The sequence below is a fragment of the Scyliorhinus canicula genome, chromosome 11, assembly GCF_902713615.1.
Source record: "Scyliorhinus canicula chromosome 11, sScyCan1.1, whole genome shotgun sequence".
Taxonomy (NCBI): domain Eukaryota; kingdom Metazoa; phylum Chordata; class Chondrichthyes; order Carcharhiniformes; family Scyliorhinidae; genus Scyliorhinus; species Scyliorhinus canicula.
This window is the reverse complement of record NC_052156.1, coordinates 144,983,390-145,003,882: the sequence shown is the minus strand read 5'-3', so window position 1 is coordinate 145,003,882 and position 20,493 is coordinate 144,983,390. Positions and strand designations below refer to the sequence as shown.

Below are 20,493 nucleotides of genomic sequence, written 5' to 3'. Positions count from 1 at the left end.
TATCTATGCTCCTCATTATTTTATAGACCTCTATAAGTTCACCTCAGCCGCCTACGCTCAGGTCCCAGCCTACCTAGCCGCTCCTTAGAACTCAGATTGTCAATTCCTGGTAGCATCCTCGTAAATCTCTTCTGCACTCTTTCTAGTTTAACAATATCCTTCCTATAATAGGGTTCCTTCCACAAAAATAATCCTGATGCCCTTGAATGAGTTTTCCTCAATCATTGCCCAAGACATCGAATATTCCTCAAATGCATTACCTTACCTTTCACCAACTATTTGAACAATGATGGACACTCCTCACTGATTGGCAAGATAGCCATCAACATGCCTCGCAAATTGGCCAATAAAACACACACTGGTATTTTTACAGAATCGCTTTTAATGCATGGCTCCGAATTTTATGCTATGATTATCAACACGAGGCATCAACTGACCAATCGGACAGATCCCTGAACAGTGAGCTCTTCCTGCAGGACCTAAAGAGACAACATTAGTTGGGTACAAGTACAGATTATTTCCTTACCACGAGGCTCAACTCCTGGTCCAAACACCTTCATCCCTGCAGTGTCGATGGCTGGATCGACCCGGACATGGGCTGGGAATTTGGGCACCGCATGCCCGCCATATTTTATGGTGATGGTGTACATGCCGGGGAATGGTGGGATGTAAGTGATCCCAAAGGTTCCATCGCTGTTATTCTGAATGTGAACCTCCGCCTTCACACCAGACTCGGAGATGATCTCGATGGTCAGCTCAGCTTCCCCAGCCTTGGAACAATCCACGGTGAAAGTTGCCGCCTCACCGACTTTACCATGCTCTAGCCCCGGGCCACTAACAGTGACCTTGCTGGGGTCGAAGAGTGGTTTGATGTCAGCTTTGAAAGGGGATCCTGGGATATGAGCCTCTGCAAACAGGATATTGACCGTATATTCACCCGGTTCTGTAGGAAGGTACGAGACAGAGCAGGAACCATCACCATTATCCTGGCACTCAATCTTAGCTTCACAAGGACCTTCCACAGTCAGACCAAGTCCACCAGTGCCTGCACCCTTGGTATCAATGGCAAAGGGAGCAGCTTTTCCAACCACGCCACCTTTGAGGCCTGGCCCATAGGCCCGAACCTGAAATAGAATCAGAATTGCCCATTTAATTCCTAAAAAGATCACTGGTGAGTGAGTATATCATTAATGCCTTTGTGGACTCACTATTTATTTATTTATTTATTTATTTTTCTATAAATTTAGAGTGCCCAATTCATTTTTTCCAATTAAGGGCAATTTAGCGTGGCCAATCCACCTAACCTGCACATCTTTGGGTTGTGGGGGTGAAACCCACGCAGACACGGGGAGAATGTGCAAACTCCACACAGACACTGACCCAGAGCCGGGATTCGAACCCAGGTCCTCAGCGCCACATGCCACCCGGCTATTTACATACTTGGAGCCACAGATGTGGTCAGAAATACCACCCCAGTCCTGGCTTCCTGCCAGAGCCCTCAGTTGCTTCGGAAGCACTTTGCTCCTATATATTCATTTTAAAAGAAAACGGTTGTATATTGCCAGAACACAACACAAGAATGAAGAGTAGACCCGAAGGTGCCTGCTCTGCCATTCCATAACATGCTGGATTGGATTGTGGCCTGAACCCGACTGTGTGTGACCCCCCCCCCCCCCCACCGCCCCCCTAACCCTCGATCAAAGCCTTGAATATATTCCATGACTCCGCCTCCACTGCTCTCTTGGGAACGACCTCAGAAAAAGAACATCTCCACAGCTGAGTCTCAAATTGGAGATTCATTTTTTAAAAAGAGTACACTGACTCTAGATGCCCCAACAGAGGGAAACATCCTCTCAGCATAGACCAGTGTCAGGTCCCCTCAGTATCTCACATGCTTTAATAAGATTGCCTCACTTCTTTCTGGAACAAGGCGACCACAGAACTCCAGATGTGGTCTCACCAACATCTTGTACAAGCACACCACAACTTCCCCACTTTTACTCTCCATTTCCCTTGCAATAAACAACATTCCAGTTGCTTTCCAAACCACTTGCTGCACCTGCATAGCAACAATTTGAGATTCACATACTTAAAACAAATGTACCTATTGTCTCAGTAGCCACTTATTTTAAAACTATTAGGAAGAAAGCAGTCGCAACCTCAGAATGTACCAAAATCCTTTACAGCCAACAAAATACTTCTGAAATTACTGTTGTAATATGAAACACCCGCAGCCAATTTCCACACAGTAGCACAATGGTTAACATTGTTACTTCACATCACCAGAGTCCCAGGTGCGATTCCCGCTAGGGTCACCGTCTGTGCAGCATCTGCATGTCCTCCCCGTGTCTGCGTCAATTTCCTCCGGGTGCTCCGGTTTCCTCCCACAGTCGAAAGAGATGCAGGTTAGGTGGATTGGCCATGCTAAATTGCCCTTAGTGTCCAAAAAGGTTAGGAGGGGTTATTGGGTTAGGGGATAGGGTGGAAGTGAGAGCTTAAGTAAGGTGCTCTTTCCAAGGGCCGGTGCAGACTCGATGAGTCGAATGGCCTCCTTCTGCACTGTAAATTCTACAATAACGTCCACCAAACAGCCATGTAATGACCAATGACCAAATACACACAGTTTTAGTGAAGGTGGCTGAAAGATTAACATTGGCCAAGCGAGATTTCCTGCTCGTCTTCAAAATGGTGAAAGTGAATCTTTTTCGACCACCTGAGGGGGCAGGTAGGCCTCAGTTTAACATATAGTGCAGCACTCCCGGAGCACTGTCCACCCCCCCCCCCCCCACCCACCCAGACAGCAAGGCGCCACCCCCCCCCCCCCCCCCCCCCATCTCCAATGCCAGAGAGCAAAGCGGCCCTACCCACCACCCTCCAATTCCTCCAGACAGCAAGGCGTCCCCTCAGCACTGTGCAGAGTGTTGGGCTGGATTACGTGCTCCACAAGTCCCACATCTTCACAGAAGGTGATGGGAAAATTTAAACGATCAGGAAACGGTGGCTGAGGTCAGTTCATCTGGATGGCAGCCATGATGTGGAGATGCCGGCGTTGGACTGGGGTGAGCACAGTCAGGTGATTCCTTCACCCGAGGAAGGAGCAGTGCTTGAAAGCTTGTGTTTGAAACAAACCTGTTGGACTTTAACCTGGTGTTGTAAGACTTCATCTGGATGGTGGAGGGGGATAAATTGTTGATGAATAAGTGATTCAGTGAAGTGCCTATCGTCAATTTACTGAAATTCAGTTTGCAGTCAACACAAAATTATCATCCACAAGTTTTAAGGAAAGTTGGAAAGTTTAAAGTGAGCTGGGATCCACTTAATGTGTAATAATAAGTTTGCCTGGTATCCCCCAATAACCTCAGTTGGAGGGGGTGTTGCTGATGAAGGGAGGGATTCTCACCAGGAAGTAGAGGGAGCCCCACACACTCTCTTCCTCTTGGCCATCAGAGCCCCCCCCTAATGCCAGCGTGAAGGGCCTTGTGTAATGCAATTGGTTAGAGTTCCACCACATGCAAGAGATCGATCCCAATCCTCGCGCTGTTGTGTTCATACCTGGCGGTCTTCAATCTTTGCTCACCTTAGTGGGGTCAGGGGGCATGATGCCTTCCACTGTGAAGGGGCTTCCAGGTATTGGGTGCCCATCGTAGCTGATGTCCACTTTGTATAGCCCCTCCTCAGGTGGCATGTACTTCACCGAGTGAATGTCACTGGTGGAATCAATCTCCACCTTGCATGGGATAGGACGGCGGGACGGAGAGGTAATTTTCACATCAACCTTTCCTTGACCTCCTGCGCCCCGAGTGTTAATACTGAATTCCTGATCCTTCCCAACATCAACCTCTGCAAGAGAAACAACTTTATTAAAAACAGCGTCATTAACATGAAATTATCCAAGGCATTTTACAGGTGCATCATCAGACACAATTTGACATTGAACCACAAAAATATAATAAATAATCAAAAGCTCAATCAAAGAGGTACATTTGAAGGAACATCTTAAAAAGAAAAAAAAAGAGAGTTGACTATAGTTTAGCAAGCGAACGCCAGAGTTTAGGCGATAGGAAGCTGGAAGCATGGCCAACATGGTAGAGCAATTAAAATTGGGAAGTTCAAGAAGTTAGAATTGGAGGAAAGCAGATACCTCCAAGAGTTGTAGGGCTGGAGGAACTACATGGAAAAATTTTAAACATGGATGAGAATTTTAAAAAAGAGATATTGTATGATCAGTAATCAGTGAACATCAGCAAGCACATGGGTGATGGATGAATAGGACATGGTGCAAATTAGGATATTAGCAGCATTTGGGAAGTGGACATGCAGCCAGGAGAGCATTGGAAAAGGAAGTAAAGAGGTAACAAAGCAGGGGTAAGGGTGAGGGTTACAGAAGCCAATGAGCCATGGTAGGAGCAGAGACAGGTGCTGTTGCAATAGTGGAGCCAAACAGCAGACTGGTCAAAGCAGGAAGTGATCAGGGGGATCCACACTCATTCCCCACTCACTGAGGGGGGGGGGGGGGAAGAGAGAGAGAGAGAGAGCGAGAGAGAGAGAGACTCAATGTTATACAAATATAACTGCAGTTATACAAAGCTAGTATCTGCCTGTGGATTTAGTATATTACTCTCATTGTCTCCAAGCCACCGCACATGAATGTTGAACTAACCACTCACTGTGGCAGACAATCCTCACTCACTCCCATCCTAAAGGTATCACAAGGAACAATCAGGTCATCCACATCACAACAGGCTCCCAGCTTCCTGCACCTAAACACCACTCCCAGAAATGTGACATGACCATCACAGTAATCTGCAGCAGATTGTACAAGGGGGGAAACAAAGACTCACCCCAGTGGGGAGCGGTAAAGCAGCGACACATTGCGAGGGGTCACAGTCGAGGCTCCCAAGGAGCGACAAAATGCTCAATTCCCCAGGTCAATGTACAAACAAGGATTTCAGAATTTGACAGCTGAAATAATTTACAAAGGATTTAATGATCTTACTGTTGTTCAGTCCCTGAACTTTAACCTTGTTCAGATCGAGTGGCGGAGCCACACTCACGGTGAACGGGCTCTTCGGCACCTGGTCGCCCCCATAGGTCACCGTCACCAGCAGGTTACCCTGCAACAAGACCACAGTCCATTGGTTAGAGAAACATCATACCAACAGAATACATTACACTGGATGCAACCCTTAATCCAGACTGCCAAACTTAGGTACAACCCCCCAAACCCCAGCACAGACCCCCACCCACCCAACTCCCCCATCTCCAGCACTGCCCTCCCAAGGTACAATCCTACAATTGCCCCCGGTACAAACCACCCCCCCCCCCCCCCCCCCCACAAACCCCAGCATTGCACACCGCCCCAGTATAAACCCTCACTAAAGGTAGCACTGCTTCCCCCTCGCTGCAACCCCATACCCTGGCACTACCCCTGGGTATAAAGCCCCCAAACCCTGGCACTGGCCCTTAACCCCACCCTCCAGACACGCTCCTACCTGCTGCACAGCAGTGTATTTCACAGTGTATGAGTAGTCGTGATTGTCGATGATTTCAAAGTCACGGACAGCCTCTCCCTTTGCAACTCCAGTGAACTGCACATCCAGTATGGCCTTGCCTGCTCCTTTAGTGTAGACGGTGAAGTGAGTGGGTTTCCCAACCTCGACACCTGCAAGAAACACACAGCCAGCTCACAGCACAGCACAAGGAGTGCCTGGTATCCTGTTCCCAGCACATCGCTCAGCCCACACCATGAGGGGTCACTATGTCACCCAGTTACTGACGGTCAGTTTGTACCAGTGGAGTTTTAACCTCTCTCAGCACCTTCTATCCACACTACTGCTGGTCCAGTGGTCATGGACTGTAGTGCGGGGGTGGGGGAATCTGATTTTGGGCAATTTAATTCTCCCACTGATCCAATACCTACTGGAAGTGCAAGGCTGTTTGTCAGATTGACCTGGTGTAATATTGGTTAACCCAAAACCCAGTTACTTATTCCTGGAGGTTTCACAACACCTCCCTCCTCCAAATAATCAAGCAGCCTTTTGCCACCCCCACCCCCCACAATGCTTATCCTGAATAAAAGCAACAAAAAACAAAAAAAAAAAAAGGACATTTTATTTAAAGTCCCAATGAATTCTGTTCCTGGTGGTCTCTTGCTTTGTGGTCCAGGAGAGTAATTTTAATTCTGGAGACTCCCAGACCGTCTTGCGAGAGTTGGTGACCTTTAGTCTAACTACAGGCGCTCACACAATCAGCCAGCTTCTCCTCACCAGTTCGACTCAGCCCGGGACCCTCGGCCTTGACCTTGCCCGCATCATGTGACGGCTCCACCTTGATACGGAACGGACTGATGGGAATTTCCTGCAGGATAAATTGGACAGAAACGTCTTAGAACAAACCGGAAATGGGGCCGGAAGTAGGGGCAGAGGTCAGTATGGTGACGGGGTGTGCGAAACCAGCCAACTAGTTGCATTGACACAGCCGTCTTTAAACTAGTTCTGGATCCCATGAGTTTCACAAAATTGATTTGAGACACTGGACTTCCGAATTTCACCACCCCCACCAACTAACCTTCCTCCACTAAGTGATGGAAAAGTGATTAGACAGTGGGTTACTCAAAATTCAGTGACTTGTGATGGAAAATGTTGACAACTGTTTTGTGAACAGCAATATTCTAAAAGCATCAATGAGATGAATGAGCAGTTAACATGTTCCTAGTGATACTTATTCAGGGAGAACTCCCTACTCTTCTTTCAATAGTCTGAACAAGCAGAACAGGTAGTCGGGAAAGCTGCACCTCAGAGAGCGTAGCAGTACCTGCACCACAAGTGTTGGCCTAGTTCTACGTTCACATCTCTAGAACAAGACTTGAACCCACGTCCACTGAGCGCTGGCTGGTACCAGATACAGAATTAAACCAACAAGAGTCCTCACAAGCACCAGATCAGTTTGACCTTGTGCTCCTGAAGCCAGAGATCTGGTGCAACCAACTCCAGCTCTTCCAGAGTTGATTAAACCTTCTCATTGTCAAAAAACCCAATGGAAAGTTAGCCTTTATGTCAAGTGGGCTGAATTACAAAAGGGTTTAAGTTAGGTTAGAGTTGTGCAGCTGTGAGTGAGGGTAGTGTGGGATATGAAGCAACGGTGCAATCCAGAAGGGTCTAATGGAGGAGCTGAATGGACTCCCAATGTTCCTAAAGATGTCTCCGGTATTGGAGAGAGTGCGCAGTCTTTGCTGCCCTTTGCAATACCACTTGCAGCCATCTCAATAGAAGCCAGATAAAGAATAACACTGAGCAGACTGTGTTTGTTATACCTGGTCAGCAAACAGCACCATGATGGTATAGCGCCCTGGTCCTGGAGGAGTGTACTTCACTGTGAAAGTGTCGTTGTCATTCTTAATGATGTCAAAATCGATGTCAGCCTCAGCAGGTCCCACCACTCCCGGGGCACACTTAATGCCAATGCTCACATCACCTTTATCAAAGAGGAGAACAAATTTGAGACCAAGAAAAAAAGAATCCCAGTGCTCAGGTTGAAGACACGGAGGAAACCGCTCAGTGAGACAGCCAGTGTCACACCCAAGCAGAAGCAAACAGTTCAGTCTGGCGTGGAGCATGCAACCACTCTGCTGTCTTCATATTTGTCATCTCTCAGATTCGGACAGGAACTTTCTGTCTCCTTAGCACTGAGACCGCAACATACACATTCCCCCCCCCCCCCCCCCCCCCCACCCCCGACACTCCCGTTACCCCCATCCCCCACACTCCTTTCTCTTTCTTAGCCAATTATAAAGGTGCTCAGTTTCCTTTATTATAGTTTACAATTTTGCTAACAAACCTATTATGTGGTACTTTGTTAACTATCTACACAGTCCATATACACAACAATCATGTTACCTTCAACAACTCTCTCTGGTCCATGAAAATAGTTCAAATTTCCAAACTCCATTTACCTTTTAGCATTCCCACAATGACCTGCATTTATTAGCCAACATTTTTCCAAATGTCAATGATTTTGGTCCATGACAGTCTCTAGGTTCCCGCCATTGATGTGAGGCTGACCAGCCAGTATTTCAGGTTTTATCCTCCTCTCCTTTTTATATACAAACAGGAATTAAACAGCCTGCACCATGAAGAAGGGTTTGTTCATGACTCACCCTGTCCCGCCTCACTGCAGTCCACTGTGAAATATGTGGGTTCATTAGCCTTGAGCCCAGTTTTCTCCACTCCTGGTCCGTACACCTTGACTTTCTGTGGATGACAGCCTTCTCCCACAGATACCTGCAGCACATGGATGTACAGACGAGTTAGGATATGGTCAATTCAGGGGGACTAACAATGAGGTGCAGTGACCCAGGAAATGAGAGATGCAGCATTCACACAGAACATGCAAAGTGTGACAATCAGTTCCAAATTGTTACATTGTGCCGCAGCAGAATGGGAGATTCATTTGAACAGGAAATTAACCCGATTTTATGGAATTCACCACAATGCCCCCTCCCTCCTTTCTGCATCCATACCCACCCATCTACATTTCCCCGATTCATCAATCTCCCATCTCTCGACTTGGTGACCAGGTCAGTTATTGAGTTTATTTGTTTCTAGCTCCTCACGCCGGTCTAAATCCAGGTCCGGCTAATTGAGCAGCACGGTAGCACAATAGTTAGCACTGATGCTTCACAGCCCCAGGGTCCCAGGTTCGATTCCCGGCTTGGGTCACTGCGCGGAGTCTGCACGTTCTCCCAGTGTGGGTTTCCTACCACAGTCCAAAGGTGTGCAGGTTAGGTGGATTGGCCATGCTATATTGCCCTTATCCAAAAAAGGTTAGGTGGGGTTACTGGGTTACAGGTATAGGGTGGAGGTGTGAGCTTAAGTAGAGTGCTCTTTCCAAGTACCGGTGCAGACTCGATGGGCCGAATGGCCTCCTTCTGCACTGTAAATTCTTTGATTAACTATGATACACATCCTCCTCTCTTACCCGGAAAGGACTGTTTGGGATGTTGACACCACCCCAACTGATGATGATGGTGTGTTTGATGGGCTTCCGAGGCACATACACACACAAAAACGTATTGTCTCGATTGTCTTTGATCTGGATATCAATGGGAACACCTTCTGCATCCTGTTGGGGCAGGGGACAGGAAATGTAAAAGAGAGAAAGAAAGAGAGAGAAACAATTAGGGTTTAGCAGAAACAGGTAATTGCCAATCTACACCAGATGCCCCACCTCCAAATTAACAGTTTGTTTAATATTTAAGAGAGTGGATAAAATTCTCTGCCTTTCCCCTGAAGGTGCTGATTCGCTCCTCCAACTGTCCTGTAAAGAGTTTGATTTTCAGTGGATATCGGTCCATGCAAAGTGAGAATTGGACCCTGACAGAGCTGCCCCCCTCTGCCCATCCCAGCCACCTATCTGATGAATCAGCAATTTGATACAGTGACAGATACCTGCCACAACACCATCTAGCCAGTTACGTACAAGCCCCAAATCAGCATCAATGCCATTGGTCACAGCTTTCAAGCATTACCTGTGCGTAGATTTTGAGTTCGCCCTTGCCTGCAGCCCGAGCATCAATGGTGAACTCTGCTGGTTTGTTTACGATGCAGCCAGTCGGCTCCAGACCGGGGCCAAAAGCTTTTACCTATATAAAAAACAAGAATATTTAATGAGACAACACACTAAGTCATGACCTCATTAACTCACCCAGTAAAAGGCAACAGGTAGAAGCAAACAGGGACTGGATTGGGCCAGCATTGCATAGACCGGGTGTTTAATTCTCAAGTAGTGTCTTTGCTTCTGAAGTATTTGAAGAAACCATAATCTTTTCAATTTACACCTTAATTCCCATGACCTTGCCTTCAAATTCAATCACCCAATGGAACAGATCCCTGCCATTTACTGCTCATCCCAATTGCCCAAGGCGGCAGAGAGCCACCTTCGTGAGCTATTGCATGCAGCATATAATCTGACAATTCAGGCCTGCACTGAAAGAGCACTGCACTGTTGAAGAAGCAGTGCCAAGGGAGTGTTGCTCTGTTAAGACATTAAACAGAGGTCCCATCTACTCTTTAGGGTGGATTTACTTTTCTTCTTTCATGTGACGTGGGCACCACTGGCAGGCCAGCATTTATGATGATAATCTTTATTGTCACATGTAGGCTTACATTAACACTGCAATGAAGTTACTGTGAAATGCCCCCAGTCGCCACATTCCGGTGCCTGTTCGGGTACACCGGGTGAGAATTCAGAATGTCCAAATTACCTAACCTGCACGTCTTTGGACTGTGGGAGGAAACCGGAGGTACCCACGCAGACACGGGGAGAACGTGCAGACTCCACACAGACCGTGACCCAAGCCGGGAATCGAACCTGGGACCCTGGCACTGTGAAGTGACAGTGTGAACCACTGTGCTACCGCATTTGTTGACTACCCTGAGATTATGCCAGGCTGTCTTTTTGATTGGACTTGGTCTTTCTCATGCAAGTAGTCCTGTGTTGCAGTTTCACCAGTTGGACACCTAATTTGTTTCGGTTTTCACTCTTCATTGAACCTCTGGGTGGATCCCCTGGCTTTATGGTAATGCCAGACCATGAGGTTACAGATTATGGTTGAACACAACAACTCTGTTGTTGCTGGCCCAAAACACAAGGATGGCCAGTTTTAAGCTGCTAGATAGATCTTTGCTGAAATCGGTCCTATTTAGCACCATGGCGGCATCACATAACATGGCTCAATGCAAAGAGGGAATTTGGTCTTCACAAGGACTGTGCGGTGGCCACTCCTACCAATGCTTTTAATGACAGATGCATCTGTGACAGATAGATTGGTGAGGCCAAAGTCAAGAAGGTTCTTTCCTAAATTTGGTTCCCTCACCACCAACCGTAGGTGCAGTGCAGCAGCTATGTCCTGCAAGACTCAGCCAGCTCTGGTCATTTGTGGTGCTACGGAGCTATTTGTGGTGATGGGGCATTGAAGTCTCTCACCCAAAGTACATCCTGTGCCCTTACTACTCTTGCATATTGCCTCCAAGTAGGATTGAACATGGAGGAGACACTGATTCATCAGCTGTGGGAGGGTGCAGGAGGTATCATTGCCAGTGTTTGGCTTGATGCCATGAGTCAGTCAACTCCCAGGCTACTGCTTCCCAGTTGTATACCACGGTGCCACCATCTTTGCTGGGTCTGTCCTGCCAGTGTGACTTTAATTACCCAATTTACTCTAAAAAGCAGTATTTGGGTGTTTGTAACTCAGGATTGTAGACAGAACCATACAGAAGGAGATCATTCCAACCTTTCTGTCTGCTCTCTCGTGGCACAATCCCAAACTAATCCCACTGCCCTGCACCCTCACCACAGCTCTGCATCTTCCTCTGCTTCACTTATTCAATTTCCCTTTCAAACAAAATGCAATGGTCTTTGTCATAAACACTATGTGGCCTGTCACTCTGCGCTCCAACAATCGTCTGTGCAAAACATACCTCCTAATCTCGCCTCAATCTCAGTGACCGCTTGCCAGTTCACTCCCTGACTGCACATTCCTCCACATTTAACTGCATTTACCATCCGTTTGTCCTTTCTGCCAACCTATCTAACCTCCTGAAATCTTTCACTCTCCTCCTCAGTTTTGTTACTTGTTGGCAGCAAATTTGGAAACAAAATTTCCAGTATCCAATTCTAAAATCTTTACAACCAAGAGCAGACCCAGGACTAATCCCCGAGACCCAATACCGACCCCAGAGTTTTGCGCACACCCTTACCCCACACAGACACACACACCACATACAGTCCCTCACGCACCTTCTCTGGGAAGCATTCATTGTTTGCAGGGAGGATGTGAGCCATGAATGGACTATCCTTAATATCCTCATCATCACAGATCACATGCACAGCGTAATCACCAGGCTCCGTGGGCCAGTATCGCACATCACATGACCCATCCCCTTTATCATCACATTCGATCTTAGCCTGAGAGGGGCCTTCAATAGAGAAACCTGGAAAAAACAAGAAAATAAAAACCATTCACAAACACAGAAGAATATAGAGACTGGTCAAATACAAGCACTCCCAGGGGGCAGGTACAGCACAGGCTTAGATGAAATGTAAAGATCCATTTGATGCACTGCTATTTTGTTCGAGCCTTGCTGTTAACTGTCCTTGTACCATTGGGAACTGGGTTGAAATAGAAAGATAAGAGGTTAGAGACAAGGCCTGGCATTTAGATCAGAACCAGGGCAGCCTGATGAGTTGAGGCCTCTCTACTGCTCCCGAAGCTGCAACAAACAGACACAATCCTTACCCAGTGTCCCAACTTCAGTCCCAATTGCTTCCACTACAAAATCAGCCGACTTTCCCACAACACCAGTCACGAGGCCCGGTCCCCAGGCTCGCACCTTCTGGGCACCAGCTTCAGGTCCAACCTGCACCTCGAATGGGCTGAGGAATCAAACAGTCAAAAGTCAGTACAGCCAATAATCAACATCGCCTATTGCTTTACATTCAGTTTACCTTGCAAAGAAAGAGAAACCACTTGTAAACTACTCATGCATGCTCTCCTCGGAGTCAAAGGTCATATGTTCAAGTCCCATTCCAGAGCCCAGACGTCAGGTTGACACTCCCAGTGAAGGACTACTGCACTATAGGAGGGGTGTTTTTTTTAGTGGAGACATCGTATCGCAAACCCACCTGACCCCTCTACTAGGTGTAAAAGATCCCATTGCACTATTTCTAAAGAGAGCAAAGTTCTGACCAAAATCTATTCCTCATGAAGAACACACTCCTGGGGCGAAATTCTCCGCTCCCGGGAAAAATCGGGAAGACCGTCGTGAACTCGGCCGAGTTTCACGACGGCCTCGGAGGCCGTTCCTCTCACCATATTCACCCCCACCCGGGGGGCTAGGAGCGGTGCTCCGTTATTCTCGGCGGCCGGGCCTTGATGCTTGCGTCAAGGCGGCGCGCTGAGAATGACGCGACGGCGGCGCCTATGTGACGTCAGCCGCGCATGCGCAGGTTGGCCGGCTCCAACCCGCGCATGCGCAGCTGACGTCACGACAGCTGACGGCTCAAACCCGCGCATGCGCAGTGGCCGTCTTCCCCTCCGCTGCCCCGCAAGACGTGGCGGCTTGATCTTGCGGGGCGGCAGAGGGGAAAGAGTGCGTCGCTTTGAGACGCCGGCCCGACGATCGGTGGGCACCGATCGCAGGCCAGTCCCCTCCAGAGCACGGCCGTGGTGCTCACTCCCCTCTCCGCCCCCCACAAGCTTCAAACGGGCCTTTGGCGCCCATGTTCATGACGGCAGCGACCAGGTGCGGTTGCCGTCGTCGTGAAACGGTCACAAACGGCAGACCGCTCAGCCCATCTGCGGGGGGGGGGGGGGGGGGGGGGGGGGGCGCGAAATGAGTCGCCCGGCCCTCCCGCGATTGTCCCACCCGGCGTGGGGAGTGGAGAATCACGCCCCTGGTATTTGTGAAGCATCGATTTAAGCTCCCACAGTCTGACCCACTGCCTCGTCAGAGGGGGCCAGGTCCTTCTAATAAAGGCATTGGTATCTGTTGCAAATCTCAGATTGATGTAGAATTATTTGGAAATCTTGCGATTGGAGAGAGAGATTTAGGCACCATCACCTGTGCTACAGAGAAGCCGAGTTCCTCCACATTTGTCCATTCTTGTGATTTCAGTATTGTTGCGCCAATGCAAGTGTTTGACCAGGTATAACTCACCTCCTCGGAATGGCATAACCTCCCCAGGTGATGGTCACCACGTATTTGCCACCAAGCATCGGGTGATATTCACATTCATAGACACCATCACCAACATCTCGAACATTCACAGGCTCCTCTGTGCCCTCTGGAAAAGAATAATCAGCAGATAGTGATTGTTACTGAGCTTTGCTGAGAGTTTGTCACCTATTTTGGTTTCATCAATAGGAATATCGTTCAGGTGCCCTGACTGATAGCCAGTGATCCCCTGGTGTCTGCACAGTAAGGAGGAGAGATGAGCGGGTCCCTGCTGCACCCCCCCCCCCCCCCACCCCCACCCAATATTTAACAGCTTTTCTTTCAAGGTCGTACTGTTAGCTGGTATTTTTCACCACATTCGTAGCAGAGAGAGTGACACCAATCACTGCAACCTGAATAATTCCTGGGCCAACCACAGGGTAGGCAGCATAGGACACCAGCAGTGTGTGCACCTGCTGGGAGAGGACAGTAACTGTCTATCTTTGCACTGCTGTGACAAGATTCCGAAATAAATATACCAACTTCAATCGTTTATCTATAAATTGCCAAGCTCCAGTAAGAGTGAAAATGAATCACATGTTTGAGGAAGATGCCAGGAAGCAAACTGGCACTGCCCTATGCCAGGCTAAACTGCATCCCCCTCCCCCAAGTATTACACCACAGTTCCATCCCCCACCCCACCCGTACCCCTACTCCCCAACTTACTGGGTCCTTTGATGACGACCTTCAGTTCCCCCGTTCCTGCTCCTTTGGTGAAGACTTTGAAGTCGGTCATCTCCTTCATTCGCACACCTTTAGGTTGAAGACCTCTCCCGGAGGCACGACACGCATTCGGGTTGCATGCTGCCAGAAACACACAAGGTTTAGGTTAGCGGCGACAAACCGGGGTAAGAGCACCTTCCTGCCTTACCCCACAAACAGATATTGAACCGGTTTCACGATCAGGGTTCAGTTTGTCCAGATGACCAACTCTGTTTGGAAGGATTGCTGGAGATTTTAAAATCACATAACTGCCCCACCGCCACTAATTAACAACATTGGTGAAAGAAAGATACACACACACACATACAGAGAAAAAGAAAGCCATTCTGGAAAAGGAATGCATAAAAACCTGCATCAGAAACGGTTCCTCCCAGGACAAAACATGGTTGGAGCTCAAGAGTCATTTCAGCAAAACGTGACAGCCAAAACGCCCCTCTCGGAATTCACTGTTTCTGCATTAGTGCTCTTAAGCTACTGACCAATCACATTCAAGGTTAGTAAGTACCGGCAACGTGGAGCCAAACAACCCCCTTCAGGGCCGGCACAAATTGACAGCGTTTATGAAAGACCCTCATTCCCCCACCTCAGAGCCTGCACGGACCCACAAAGCCAATAAACACCTTGCCCCCACAGCAGCTGCACCGAGGCAATGAATGCCACCCCCACCCAACCAACCCCCTTCAGGGCCTGCGATGACCCATGTAGTGTCCCTCTCTCAAACAGAAGCACAACCAATTTCCCCCAGTCAGAGACAAGCACAATCAATGGGCCTCACTCAGACACAAGCACAGGCAGACACTCAATCGCAGGCTAATACTAACGTGGTCGTTTGGGTTTGGGAGGAGGGGGTGGAGCTTTCTTTGCCTTGTCCGCTGGTGGGGTGTGGATAGACTGAGGAACAATCATAACCGGAGCAGCAACCTGGGTCGGAGAGGGGGCTTCTGGGATTGGTCAAGCACAAATCATAAGGAAGAGAAGATGAAATGAGAGATGTAACAAAGTGCATGAAGATGATGTTTCCTTTCCTGCGTTCCAGGAGGAATTTGGCTGATGTGAGAATTGTGTTCTCAATTAGGCTTCCCATCCCAACTCCTGTCTCATGCTATAAAAGGAAACAAACCGAAGATATTTCTCTAGATACACTGACTCACTAAGCCCCAATCTCAAACTGACAGCTGTATCAGTCAAATTTGCATCTCCGTTAACTAAATCACACCAGCCATGCTTATCTTTGACAGGAGACTATAAACACCACTGCTCTCTTAACCAACACGAAAAACAGTTCTACAATGGTACTGCCATCACTCAATCTCCCACCATCATGATCTTGGAAGTTACCATAAAACTGAACAGGACCAGCTATATAAATATTGTGGCTACAACAGTAGAATAGAAAAGAATCACTACAGTGGAGGAGGCCGCCATTCGGCCCATTGAATCTGAAAGGGTACCCTACCTAGGGTCAAGCTCCCACCGTATCCCTTCAGCCCAGTAACCCCATCTAACCTAACCTCTTAACCTTTTGGACACTTAAGGGACAATTGAACATGTCCTATCCACCTACCCTGCACATCTTTGACTCTGGGGGGGGGGGGGGGGGGGGGGGGGGGGGGGGAGAACTGGAGCACCCGGAGGAAACCCACGCAGACAATGGGGGAGACAGTCACCCAATGAGAGTCCATGCGGTGAGGCAGCAGTGCTAACCACTGTGCCACCATGCAGGCCAGTAGGTCACAGACTCAAAGCTCCTAACTCACAAACACTTGTCCACCATCAATAAGATGCAAGTTAGGAGTGTGACAGAATACTGTTCACTTGCTATGAGCGCCAATAATAGTCAAGAAGCTCAACACCATCCAGGACAAAGCAGCCCATTGAGTCACCACCTTCTAATGTTCACTCCCCCCACCACTGACACAGTGTGTAATATATACAGGATATACTGCAGCAATTCGCCAAGGCTCCTGACAGCAGCTTCTAAAGCCTCTACCATCCAGAAGGACACGGGCATTGTTTGAATCATGGGAATACCATCACATGCAAGCTCCCCTCTCCAAGTTACAGACCAGCCGGTGGTGAGGCAGGACTGAGGCAGCGTTGTGCCGGTGGTGAGGCAGGACTGAGGCGGTGCTGCACCAGCGGCGAGGCAGGACTGAGGCAGCGCTGTGCCGGCGGCGAGGCAGGACTGAGGCGGCGCTGTGCCGGTGGCGAGGCAGGCCTGAGGCGGCGCTGTGCCGGCGGCGAGGCAGGACTGAGGCGGCGCTGTGCCGGCGGCAAGGCAGGACTGAGGCGGCGTTGTGCCGGTGGCGAGGCAGGACTGAGGCGGCGCTGTGCCGGTGGCGAGGCAGGACTGAGGCGGCGCTGTGCCGGTGGCGAGGCAGGACTGAGGCGGCGCTGTGCCGGTGGCGAGGCAGGACTGAGGCGGCGCTGTGCCGGCGGCGAGGCAGGACTGAGGCGGCGCTGTGCCGGCGGCAAGGCAGGACTGAGGCGGCGTTGTGCCGGTGGCGAGGCAGGACTGAGGCGGCGCTGTGCCGGCGGCGAGGCAGGACTGAGGCGGCGCTGTGCCGGTGGCGAGGCAGGACTGAGGCGGCGCTGTGCCGGCGGCGAGGCAGGACTGAGGCGGCGCTGTGCCGGCGGCGAGCCAGGACTGAGGCAGCGCTGTGCCGGTGGCGAGGCAGGACTGAGGCAGCGCTGTGCCGGTGGTGAGGCAGGACTGAGGCGGCGCTGTGCCGGTGGTGAGGCAGGACTGAGGCAGCGCTGTGCCGGTGGTGAGGCAGGACTGAGGCAGCGCTGTGCCGGTGGTGAGGCAGGACTGAGGCAGCGCTGTGCCGGTGGTGAGGCAGGACTGAGGCGGCGCTGTGCCGGTGGTGAGGCAGGACTGAGGCAGCGCTGTGCCGGCGGAGAGGCAGGACTGAGGCGGCGCTGTGCCGGTGGTGAGGCAGGACTGAGGCAGCGCTGTGCCGGCGGCGAGGCAGGCCTGAGGCAGTGCTGTGCCGGTGGTGAGGCAGGACTGAGGCAGCGCTGTGCCGGTGGTGAGGCAGGACTGAGGCAGAGCTGTGCCGGTGGTGAGGCAGGACTGAGGCAGCGCTGTGCCGGTGGTGAGGCAGGACTGAGGCAGCGCTGTGCCGGTGGTGAGGCAGGACTGAGGCAGCGCTGTGCCGGTGGCGAGGCAGGACTGAGGCAGCGCTGTGCCGGTGGCGAGGCAGGACTGAGGCGGCGCTGTGCCGGTGGCGAGGCAGGACTGAGGCGGCGCTGTGCCGGTGGCGAGGCAGGACTGAGGCGGCGTTGTGCCGGTGGTGAGGCAGGACTGAGGCAGCGCTGTGCCGGTGGTGAGGCAGGACTGAGGCAGCGCTGTGCCGGTGGTGAGGCAGGACTGAGGCAGCGCTGTGCCGGTGGTGAGGCAGGACTGAGGCAGCGCTGCGCTGGCGGTGAGGCAGGACTGAGGCGGCGCTGCGCCAGCAGCGAGGCAGGACTGAGACGGCGCTGTGCCGGTGGCGAGGCAGGCCTGAGGCAGCGCTGCGCTGGTGGTGAGGCAGGACTGAGACAGCGCTGTGCCGGCGGCGAGGCAGGACTGAGGCGGCGCTGCGCCGGTGGCGAGGCAGGACTGAGGCGGCGCTGTGCCGGCGGCGAGGCAGGACTGAGGCGGCGCTGTGCCGGCGGCAAGGCAGGACTGAGGCGGCGCTGCGCTGGCGGTGAGGCAGGACTGAGGCGGCGGGGAGGCAGGACTGAGGCAGCGCTGTGCTGGCGGTGAGGCAGCGCTGTGCCGGTGGCGAGGCAGGACTGAGGCAGCGCTGTGCCGGTGGCGAGGCAGGACTGAGGCGGCGCTGTGCTGGCGGCGAGGCAGGACTGAGACGGCGCTGTGCCGGCAGTGAGGTAGGACTGAGGCGGTGCTGTGCCGGTGGTGAGGCAGGACTGAGGCAGCGCTGTGCCGGCAGTGAGGTAGGACTGAGGCGGTGCTGTGCCGGCGGTGAGGCAGGACTGAGGCAGCACTGTGCCAGCGGCGAGGCAGGACTGAGGCGGCGCTGTGCCGGCGGCGAGGCAGGCCTGAGGCGGCGCTGTGCCGGCGGTGAGGCAGGACTGAGGCAGCACTGTGCCAGCGGCGAGGCAGGCCTGAGGCGGCGCTGTGCCGGCGGTGAGGCAGGACTGAGGCAGCGCTGTGCCGGCGGCGAGGCAGGCCTGAGGCGGCGCTGTGCCGGCGGTGAGGCAGGACTGAGGCGGCGCTGCGCCAGCGGCGAGGCAGGACTGAGACGGCGCTGTGCCGGCGGCGAGGCAGGCCTGAGGCAGCGCTGCGCTAGCGGTGAGGCAGGACTGAGGCGGCGCTGTGCCGGTGGTGAGGCAGGACTGAGACAGCGCTGAGCTGGCCAGGCAGGACTGAGGCGGCGCTGCGCTGGCGGTGAGGCAGGACTGAGGCGGCGCTGCGCCGGCGGTGAGGCAGGACTGAGGCGGTGCTGCGCCGGCGGTGAGGCAGGACTGAGGCGGCGCTGCGCTGGCGGTGAGGCAGGACTGAGACGGCGCTGTGCTGGCGGCGAGGCAGGACTGAGGCGGTGCTGTGCCGGTGGTGAGGCAGGACTGAGGCGGCGCTGTGCTGGCGGCGAGGCAGGACTGAGACGGCGCTGTGCTGGCGGCGAGGCAGGACTGAGGCGGTGCTGTGCCGGTGGTGAGGCAGGACTGAGGCGGTGCTGTGCCGGTGGCGAGGCAGGACTGAGGAGGCGCTGTGCCGATGACGAGGCAGGACTGAGGTGGCGCTGCGCCGGTGGCGAGGCAGGACTGAGGCGGCGCTGCGCCGGCAGCGAGGCAGGACTGAGGCGGCGCTGCGCCGGTGGCGAGGCAGGACTGAGGCGGCGCTGTGCCGGCGGCGAGGCAGGACTGAGGCGGCGCTGTGCCGGTGGCGAGGCAGGACTGAGGCGGCGCTGTGCTGGCGGAGAGGCAGGACTGAGGCGGCGCTGCGCCGGCAGAGAGGCAGGACTGAGGCGGCGCTGTGCCGGCTGAGAGGCAGGACTGAGGCGGCGCTGTGCCGGCGGTGAGGCAGGACTGAGGCGGCGCTGTGCCGGCAGCGAAGCAGGACTGAGGCGGCGCTGTGCCGGCAGCGAAGCAGGACTGAGGCGGCGCTGTGCCGGCAGCGAAGCAGGACTGAGGCGGCGCTGTGCCGGCAGCGAAGCAGGACTGAGGCGGCGCTGTGCCGGCGGCGAGGCAGGACTGAGGTGGCGCTGTGCCGGCAGCGAAGCAGGACTGAGGTGGCGCTGCGCCGGCAGCGAAGCAGGACTGAGGTGGCGCTGCGCCGGCAGCGAAGCAGGACTGAGGCGGCGCTGTGCCGGCAGCGAAGCAGGACTGAGGTGGCGCTGCGCCGGCGGCGAGGCAGGACTGAGGTGGCGCTGCGCTGGTGGTGAGGCAGGACTGAGGTGGCGCTGCGCCGGCAGCGAGGCAGGACTGAGGCGGCGCTGTGCCGGTGGCGAGGCAGGACTGAGGCGGCGCTGTGCCGGCGGCGAGGCAGGACTGAGGCGGCGCTGCGCTGGCGGTGAGGCAGGACTGAGGCGGCGCTGTGCTGGCGGTGAGGCAGGACTGAGGCGGCGCTGCGCTGGCGGTGAGGCAGGACTGAGGCAGCGCTGTGCCGGTGGCGAGGCAGGACTGAGGCAGCGCTGCGCTGGCGGTGAGGCAGGACTGAGGCGGCGCTGCGCTGGCGGTGAGGCAGGACTGAGGCGGCGCTGCGCCGGCAGCGAGGCAGGACTGAGGCGGCGCTGCGCTGGCGGTGAGGCAGGACTGAGGCAGCGCTGTGCCGGTGGCGAGGCAGGACTGAGGCGGCGCTGCACCAGCGGCGAGGCAGGACTGAGGCAGCGCTGTGCCGGTGGCGAGGCAGGACTGAGGCAGCGCTGCGCCGGTGGCGAGGCAGGACTGAGGCAGCGCTGTGCCGGCGGCGAGGCAGGACTGAGGCAGCGCTGTGCCGGTGGCGAGGCAGGACTGAGGCGGCGCTGTGCCGGTGGTGAGGCAGGACTGAGGCAGA

The 20,493-nt window shown here is 53.3% G+C and overlaps 1 protein-coding gene across 1 annotated transcript in view; it reads right to left on the bottom strand.

The window, feature by feature from the left end:
• flncb (filamin C, gamma b (actin binding protein 280)) overlaps nucleotides 1-20,493 on the bottom strand; it is a 69,644-nt gene that overhangs the window by 36,200 nt on the left and 12,951 nt on the right. Inside the window, exons 9-22 of the mRNA XM_038812220.1 lie at nucleotides 15,317-15,436; nucleotides 14,439-14,576; nucleotides 13,716-13,842; nucleotides 12,296-12,432; nucleotides 11,797-11,990; nucleotides 9,527-9,640; nucleotides 8,977-9,120; nucleotides 8,156-8,279; nucleotides 7,313-7,473; nucleotides 6,267-6,357; nucleotides 5,493-5,662; nucleotides 4,997-5,114; nucleotides 3,578-3,840; nucleotides 527-1,124 (exon numbers count right to left, since the gene is read on the bottom strand). Coding sequence (XP_038668148.1) covers nucleotides 527-1,124; nucleotides 3,578-3,840; nucleotides 4,997-5,114; nucleotides 5,493-5,662; nucleotides 6,267-6,357; nucleotides 7,313-7,473; nucleotides 8,156-8,279; nucleotides 8,977-9,120; nucleotides 9,527-9,640; nucleotides 11,797-11,990; nucleotides 12,296-12,432; nucleotides 13,716-13,842; nucleotides 14,439-14,576; nucleotides 15,317-15,436 — 2,499 coding nt within the window. The remainder of the gene's footprint in view (nucleotides 1-526; nucleotides 1,125-3,577; nucleotides 3,841-4,996; nucleotides 5,115-5,492; nucleotides 5,663-6,266; nucleotides 6,358-7,312; nucleotides 7,474-8,155; nucleotides 8,280-8,976; nucleotides 9,121-9,526; nucleotides 9,641-11,796; nucleotides 11,991-12,295; nucleotides 12,433-13,715; nucleotides 13,843-14,438; nucleotides 14,577-15,316; nucleotides 15,437-20,493) is intronic.